Source organism: Mandrillus leucophaeus, unplaced genomic scaffold (genome assembly GCF_000951045.1).
Source record: "Mandrillus leucophaeus isolate KB7577 unplaced genomic scaffold, Mleu.le_1.0 Scaffold199, whole genome shotgun sequence".
In the NCBI taxonomy this organism is placed as follows: domain Eukaryota; kingdom Metazoa; phylum Chordata; class Mammalia; order Primates; family Cercopithecidae; genus Mandrillus; species Mandrillus leucophaeus.
The window spans coordinates 1,746-10,054 of record NW_012102020.1 but is presented as its reverse complement, the minus strand read 5'-3'; the positions used below and the strand labels follow the sequence as shown (position 1 = coordinate 10,054).

At 55.4% G+C, this 8,309-nt stretch overlaps 3 protein-coding genes across 3 annotated transcripts in view; 1 reads left to right on the top strand and 2 right to left on the bottom strand.

The window, feature by feature from the left end:
* Positions 1–1,443, bottom strand: part of NCBP2 (nuclear cap binding protein subunit 2, 20kDa) — a 5,701-nt gene extending 4,258 nt beyond the window's left edge. Inside the window, exon 1 of the mRNA XM_011978689.1 lies at positions 1,256–1,443. Coding sequence (XP_011834079.1) covers positions 1,256–1,409 — 154 coding nt within the window. The 5' untranslated portion in view covers positions 1,410–1,443. The remainder of the gene's footprint in view (positions 1–1,255) is intronic.
* A 92-nt stretch (positions 1,444–1,535) lies between these two features.
* LOC105538757 (uncharacterized protein NCBP2-AS2) lies at positions 1,536–2,458 on the top strand. The gene has a single exon (XM_011978691.1). The coding sequence runs from the start codon at positions 1,626–1,628 to the stop codon at positions 1,923–1,925; it is 300 nt and encodes a 99-aa protein (XP_011834081.1). The 5' UTR covers positions 1,536–1,625; the 3' UTR covers positions 1,926–2,458.
* A 1,885-nt stretch (positions 2,459–4,343) lies between these two features.
* Positions 4,344–6,681, bottom strand: PIGZ (phosphatidylinositol glycan anchor biosynthesis, class Z; the record flags this gene model as incomplete). The annotated part of the gene is made up of 1 exon (XM_011978721.1): positions 4,344–6,681. A coding segment is annotated over one exon (1,529 nt), but the record flags the coding sequence as incomplete, so codon positions are not given.
* Positions 6,682–8,309: the final 1,628 nt, after the last annotated feature.

The following is an 8,309-nucleotide window of genomic DNA, read 5'->3' as shown; positions in this document are numbered from 1 at the left end:
TCTCGCTCTGTTGCCCAGGCTGGAGTGCGGTGGCGCGATCTTGGCTCACCGCAACCTCCACCTTCCGGGATCAAGCAATTCTCCTGCCTCAGCCTTCCGAGTAGCTGGGACTACAGGCGCCGCCACCACGCCCGGCTAATTTTTGTATTTTTAGTAGGGATGGGGTTTCACCATCTCGGCCAGTCTGGTCTCGAACTCCTAACCTCGTGATCCACCCGCCTCAGCCTCCCAAAGTGCTGGGATTACAGGCATGAGTCACCGTGCCCGGCCTTGACTGAATAAATTTAAGAGCTTCCCTAATTTGGCGTCAAACAAAGTTTCCTTTTCCCTACTCTAGTAACACATTTCACACGTTCTCCACACTGACCTCTGCTATATGCGCCCCTTCATTTCCCAGTCACAAGGGGATTTCCCCCCTTTTTCTGAATTCTCACAGCCTCTCTTTTAACTCACTTCTACCTTAGATTCTTTGATAATCCACACTACAGGGGATTATGAGCTCGCAGAGTGCAGAAACTGTCTTCCCTCCCCCCAGGGTTTAGCACAAGGCTTTGGCGACAGCACTCAACAAATGTTTACTAAATAACCGGGTTAATGAGTCCCGCGCCGCCACCCCCCAACCGTATTCCATCCCTACCTCTGCTGATACTGAAAAGCCTACTTTGTATTATCTGCGGCCTCCCCTTTTTCCACAAAACATACTGTGATATAGTCCGGACTAAAAATTTCTCTCTTCTGAAATCCAGCAATTCTCCGATCTTCACATCCAAACACCCTCAAAGTGCCCAGCTTGGCGGGTCCCCCTCCCCACTCCGAAGCCTCCCCGAGGGCGGAGTGAGGACTTCACTTGAGTCTCCCACGCACCGCGTACAGCTTCCCTAAGACCATCCTCCCAGAGAAGGGCACTGCTTCGCCGATTTAAAAAAGAACGTAAAAAGCCCCGAATCTGCATCAAGAAGGCGCCTCTGCACACTCTGGGAGAGAGAAGGGCACCCCGCCCTTGTTACGCAGCCATCTGCGGGGTACAACCTGGAAACGGGAGCCGCCACTACCATCAGCGCTCAGGCCTCTCGGCACCGGCTCGGGCGCAGGGAGCGGCTGGAGGGAACAGGAAAGCGAGCCTCAAATGCCCTGTCTCCCACAGCCAGCGGCTTCAGTGATGTCCAGGCGCCCCCGCAGCACCCGCTCCCTGCCTCCCCAGCCGGCACCGGGGCCCCCCTTGGCGTTTGGGGATTGCAGCAGAACGGGAGGCGACACAATGAGACAAGAGCAAACCGTTTCTCAGCGTTCTGGCCCAGGGCCTTCCCCTCTCGCGGCCCGGCCTCCCTCACCCGGAAGTGCTGGTCCCGGTACTGGCTCAGCTCCACGTAGGAGTCGCTGCGCAGCGCCTTCAGGAGGCCACCCGACATAGCGCAGACAAGCGGACGAGGACGCGGCGACTCCCGGCACGAGGTGGCGTCTGCCGTGGCGGAAGCGGAAACGCGCGGAAGCGCGCATCTCATTGGACCCAATCCGAGGGCGGCAGTGTCGTCATCAAGCTGCGCGGGCGCAGATGACGTCCGGGTCGGGCGCCGCCGGGCGGAAGACTAGGGCGGTGAGGTCGGATTCCCGGGCGCTTGGAGAAGATGGTGCTTCGGCGGCTGCTGGCGGCCCTGCTGCACAGCCCGCAGCTGGTGGAACGTCTGTCCGAGTCGCGGCCTATCCGACGTGCGGCGCAGCTCACGGCCTTCGCTCTGCTGCAGGCCCAGCTGCGGGGCCAGGACGCGGCCCGCCGCCTGCAGGACCTCGCGGCTGGCCCCGCAGGCTCCCTGTGCCGCCGCGCTGGGCGATTCAGAGACACCTTCACCCAGGAGCTACGCCGCGGCCTCCGTGGCCGTTCGGGGCCACCACCAGGTAGCCAGAGGGGCCCTGGCGGAAACATTTAAGCCTGGGCTGTGCGGGGCCGAGGCCTTTACTTTGCCTTCCGGGCTCTACACTGGCCTCGACGTGGAGGGGTCGTTCCGGGCACTGCGCGCGGCTTCGAACCCCGACTCGCATTGTTGGCCTGCAGACATCCCACGCAGAAGAGCCTAGGCCAGACCGCAGGCTCCGCTGAAGTCCTGTGATTGGACAAGACACGGTGTGGAGAAAGACCCCGAAGCCTAACAGAGATGAAGATAGGCCGGGTCCAGACACCGCACCCGCGGAGAGCCACGGACCGAAGCCAGAGAGCCTTTCCTCTGCAGATGGAACTGACACTCTTGACACATGCTGCTGAATCTGCACTGGTGTAGCAGGACACTTAATTCCAGGGACGATGTGAATGAAAAGACAACCCTACAACTGCCAAATTCCTTTGATTGAAAAAATGTATGAGCTGGTTAATAGGCATGAGTGTGATACTTCTCAGGCAAGATATATTAAGAATACCGGGGACTGTAGGCCTATGGCAATAATAAACACGTATTTTATGAAATGAGTATTTTGTGCTGGGACTTGCTCATTGCACTCTGCGTGTTATTTCGCTTACTCCTTACAACCACATCCGCATGAGCAAGCAGATTACTTTTTGGATTTTTTTGTAGAGATGGGGTAGTCTCGAACTTGGGTCCGAGTGATCGTCTTGCCTCAGCCTCCCAAAATGCTGGGATTAGAGGCAAGAGCCACTGCGATGGAAACAGAGGCTGCTGCTTAAGTTGCCCAAAGTCTTGCAGAGTGGGATGTGAGCAGAGGCATTTGATTCCAGGGCCTAAGTCCTTAACACAGCTCTGCAACATTTACCCTGATACTTTCCTTCCTTCGCCAACCCCCCATCATCAGGCATTAAGACTACTGCCTAGGAGCAGGCGTGGTGGCAGTTGTGTCTAATCCCAGCCACTGCAGAGGAAGGAGGATCGCATGAGCCTGAGATGAGACCGGCCTGGGCAGCATAGCAAGAACCTGTCTCAAAAATAAAAAAAAGACTGCTACCTGCCATGGAATGAGCTACCTGGACTCATCCCTCATTTTAGAGGGTCAGGCATACGAAACTAAGACTATGGTCCAGCAAGTTAGCGGACCCATGATTAGGAAATCCACTGTATATACAAATGTCCTGTCATTTGAAGCTCCTAGCTAAATTTCTGATTTATTTATTATTTATTTATTTTGAGACAGGGTCTCACTCTTGTGCCACTCTTCTAAGTGCCACTTAGAAGTGCAGTGGCACTTCTAAGGAGGTCGAGGTTGCAGTGACTAGCTGTCACTGCAACCTCGACCTATTGGGCCAGGTGATCGAGCTTCCTCCCTGGGTTTCCCAAGTAGCTGGGATTACAGGCCCATGACACTATGCCCAGCTAATTAAAAACAGGTTTTTTTGTTTTTGTTTTTGAGACAGAGTCTTACTTTGTCACCAGGCTGGAGTGCAGTGGCGTGATCTCGGCTCACTGCAACATCCACCTCCCGGGTTCAAGTGATTCCCCTGCCTCATCCTCCCGAGCAGCTGGGACTACAGATGTGTGCCACCATGCCTGGCTAGTTTTTTGTATTTTAGTAGAAATGGAGCTTCACCATGTTGGTCAGGATGGTCTTGATCTCCTGACCTTGTGATCTGCCTGCCTCGGCCTCCCAAAGTGCTGGGATTACAGGCATGAGCCACCGTGCCCAGCCACAATTTTGTTTTGTTTTGTTTTGTGTTTTATGGTTGAAATGGCATTGCACTTTGTTTCCCAGGCTGGTCCTGAACTCCTGGTCTCAAGCAGTTCTCCTGCTTCTGCCTCCCAAAGTGCTGGGATTACTGGTGTGAGCCACCACACCCGGATCTGATCATTTCTAATTAGGCAACACAGATAATCATGCAATCTAGAAGCTTGAAGCCATCGGAAAAATTGAGGCTGGTAACCAGACACTAGCTGAGCATGGTGTGTTCCCTGCTCTCTGGGGCAGGATGGGAGGGCTTGAGACCCACAGTTCTTCTAAGGAGGGAGAACATCTGGCTCCCTAATCTGGGAGAATGACTTTCTTTTTCCCCCCAAGACCGTCTCGCTGTGTCTCCCAGGCGGGAGTGAGTGGCGCGATCTCAGCTCACTGCAACCTCCACCTCCTGGGTTCAAGCCATTCTCCTGCCTCAGCCTCCTGAGCAGCTGGGACCACAGGCGCCGCCACCACACCCAGCTAATTTTTGTATTTTTAGTAGAGACAGATTTCACCATGTTGGCCAGGCTGGTCTCAACTCCTGACCTCGAGATCTGCCCGCCTTGACCTCTCAAAGTGCTGGGATTACAGGTGTGAGCCACCGCGCCGTCAGGAGAATGACTCTTAAGGACAAGGTGCAGAAATGCCTGGAGAGTTTCCCACCACCTCTCAGGAACAGGAGTAAAAGAAAGTAGGCAGAAAATCTCCAGGTGCAATTATATATTTCAAACATTACTTGTTTGCACAATAACCAAACACTGAGACAGCAGGCTTCGGAGGGCCATGAAGTACAACACAACTCCCACTTCCATGCTTAAAGAGCTTTGTGAGAGCTGTGCCTGTCGAGGACGGGGGACATGTGCTGTGGATTCCAGGAATGACACGATGTTAGCTGGCAGGCACCTCAAAGATCCTCTGATCCCAACAGACTGGGAAGTGGGGTGGGAGAGTGGAAGGGGCCTTCTCAAGATCACACAGCGAGGGGGTGACAGACTAAGGGGCTAGAAGTTGGGTCCCCTGGATCTGGGCCACCTGTTCTCTATACTTCATCACACTGACTTCCACATTATTTGGATAGGCAGATCGGTCTCAGGAAGCCAGAGGCTGTCATGACAGCAAGGGCAAGGCATCATGGGAAGTTTGGGAGAGGTCGCTGGGGAATGTCACTGGCGGTTCATTCTTTTTCCCAACCAGGTACTATTATATGTTTCAAACATCACAGTGGCTGGAAGCAGTAGGGCAGGAACCGACAGGTGTCATCACTTACACCTGGTTCTTTGGGGACCTTGACATCAAGACTGACAGGTCAGATCTTTGGTCTCAGGGAGAGGAGTGCCAACTCACCCAGAAGGCAGGACAGCCGTGCCCAGGAGACGCAGCAGTGGGAGTCGTGAAGGAGAACCTGGGCCCTGTGCCAGCGTCCCAGCCCGGCTACCCAAGTAGAAGGTGGGGCAGCAACTTCTATGGCTGAATCGTGCGCGGTGGGTGCCCTGTCATATTGTCAGGTTTCTTCCCCCAACTCCACGATGTGAAGACTGAGGTGGTCCCTCCAAGCCCCACTCAGCAAGGAGGACAGGGCTGGTGGATCCTCCAGGGTTAGATGGGGAAATACAAGTGTTTCATTCTTGAAGGGGAAGCTGCACTTCTCCACGGCACCCCTGGTGGTGCCAGGGGTCACCACAAAGAGGCGGCAGAGCCATGGCCCACCAGCCACTTGGCAGGCTGGTTGTCTGGTAAAGCTTTTCAGGGCTTGGCACAGGACCCAGTCCTCAGTTCCTCCCATGTCCACCACCTCCACTGGTGCCCCCAGGCCTGGGAGGTGGAGGAGGTGCCGGGGGGGCATGTAGGTGTGAGTGAAGAGGAGTGTGTAGTGGGTGGGTGCGCTTGGGAGCACAGGGGCATGGACCACCTGCTCCAGGTACTCCAGGCCAGGCACCAGGCCCCCCTGATGCAGGCAGCCGAAGAAGGCGGCACCGAGGGCATTGAAGAGGACCACGGTGCCCTTCCAAGGCACAGGTTGGGTCTGTGGACTACAAAGCAGGACTAGGGGGACCAGGAGGGGAATCAGGAACCGAGCCTCCTGGTGGCTAAAGGCAGACAGCAGGGCTAGGGGCATGAAGTAGAGGAGAAGGAGATAGGACCTGGGGCTGGACAGCAGGCTCCGGGCACCCAGTGCCCTCAGGAGGCCCATTTGTAAAGAGGCCTGGAGGCCAGCTTGCAGCTGTTGCCACGCGGCCTGCAGGGCCTGGGCATGCAGCACCCCAAAGAGCAGGAAGCCGTTGACTGCCAGGTGAGTGAGCCGCACATGCGTGCCATGCCTCGCCAGGTTTTGGGGATTCAGGTTGTAGTGCAAGAAGTTGACAGGTGTAAGGACAAGGGTCCTGGATGTAGCGGGGCTGGAGAAATACCAGCTATCCATGGCCACAAACACCACTGCTGTGAGGGCCGCCCCAGGGAGCAGCACCAGGGCCTCCCGGGTCAGGGACTTCAAGCCAGGGTTTGTGGCTCCACGAGTGCCCCAGAGGTAGAGAGGGACCACAGCAAAGGCCAGAAAGGTGGGCCGGTTGAAGAAGCCAGCAGTCACGATGCCTCCAAGAAGCCAGCTGTGCCACCATGGACCCGGCACAGGCTCCTTGCATGTAGGGCCCCACATTACATGGGGGGATACCAGCACCAGCAGCCACGCGAAGAGGAGTCCCTCAATGGTGTTGGAGAAGGTCCTTGTGTAGAAGACCAGGGTGACGTAGGAACCAGAGAGCAGGGCCAGGGCATTCCAGCGATCCGCCCCCAACAGTGGGGCCAGGTGGTACACCACCCCGTCCAGAGCGAAGGAAAGGGCAGCAAGGAGGAGCCGCGGCCCCACCAGCAGCGCATAGCTACTCACCAGGCCAGGCCACGGCCCCAGCTCTCCCCAGAGCCTGAGCAGCCAGAAGGTAGAGCCGGAGGTCAGCAGGGGGAAGACCACTGTGCGGCAGGGACTGCTGGGGTAAAACTCCCAGGGCCGGGTGGCCTGCACGCCCAGGATGTCCTCTGCAGAGAAGGAGAGGCAGAGCTGAGCCAGTACCAAGCTCAGGGATGTAGTGGGCAAAATTCTAGGATGGCACCCAGCATTTCCACCCCTTGGTGTGTGTGCCCTGCATAATCCCTGGGACTGTGCCCTGGATGGATTTTTCCCTCCCTCCCTGCCCTCCCTCCCTGCCTTCCCTCCCTCTCTCCCTCCTTCCTTCCCTTCCCTTCTTTCCCTTCCCCTCCCTTCTTTCCCTTCCCATTCCTTCCTTTCCCGTCCTTCCCTTCCTTCCCTTCCCGTTCCTTCCCATTCCTTCCTGTTCCTTCCTTTCCCTTCCTCCCTTCCTCCCTTCCTCCCTTCCTCCCTTCCTTGCTGGGTCTCTGTCACCCAGGCTGGAGTGCGGTGGCGAGATCATTGCTCTTGCTGTGTTACTGAGGCTGATCTCAGACTCCTGACTTCAAGCGATTCTTCCACCTCAGCCTCTTATCGTGGTGGGATTACAGGTTTGAGCCACTGCACCTGGCCCCAGGATGGAATGTACTCCTGTGATGAGGTTATGTCATACAGGAGCACTGACTGTAAAATAGGGAGACTATGCGGTGGGCCGGACCTAATCACGACAATATTTTAATAATAGAGCTTTCATCAGCTGGATGCAGAAGGGGCAGTCAGATTCAAAGCATAAGAAGGATTTGACACGCCACTGCTGGCTTAAAGATGGAAGAGGCCATTGGCTAGGAATGTGGGTAGCCTCTGAAAGCTAAGAGCAAGGAAACCGCACCATAGGTTCCACAGCTGAAATGAACTAGATTCTGCTAGAATTAGAGAGCTTCCAGACAAGAACTCAGCCCAGTCCATACGCTGATGTCCACCCTGTGAGCAGAGAGCCCATGCCGCACTTCTGATCGTGAACTCACGAATGGGTGCGGTTTTAAGCTGCTGAGATTTTGATGGTTTGTCACGCAGTAGCAGAAACAAGTGCAGGGGAGCTCAGAGGGCAGAGGGCAGGAGGTACCTCCCTGGGACATGAGGCGGCTGTGTGTCCTGGGAAGAGTGTGTGGGAGGCGGGCAGGTGGGGGGAGGCCTAACCTCTTCTCAGGGTTCCAAGATCTCAAAAATCAGAGTCAGAGCTCCATCTCTGATGATTGTTATCAGGAGATGGGGGGAGAGAAGAGGGGGAGGGGCTGAGCCATTGGGGTTATGTCAGAGGTGATTTATGTTTAGTCTTAAGATACTTAATTTTTTTTTGTTTGTTTGTTTGTTTGTTTGTTTTAGAGTCTCACTCTGTCGCCCAGGCTGGAGTGCAGTGGCGCTATCTCGGCTCACTGCAACCTCCACGTCCTGGGTTTAAGCGATTCTCCTGCCTCAGCCTCCTGAGTAGCTGGAATTACAGGCGCCTGCCACTGCACCCGGATGATTTTTGTATTTTCAGTAGAGATGGGGTTTCACCATGTTGGCTAGCCTGGTCTCCAACCCCTGACCTCAAATGATCCACCCGCCTCAGCCTCCTAAGGTGCTGGGATTACAGGCCTGAGCCACTGTGCCCTGACTATGATACTTAAATTTTTTATAAGAAGAATATATCCAAGTAGTACTTACATAATTTAAGAAATACTTGCTGCCTGGTCTGTAACCTGTGCCAGAGCTCTGA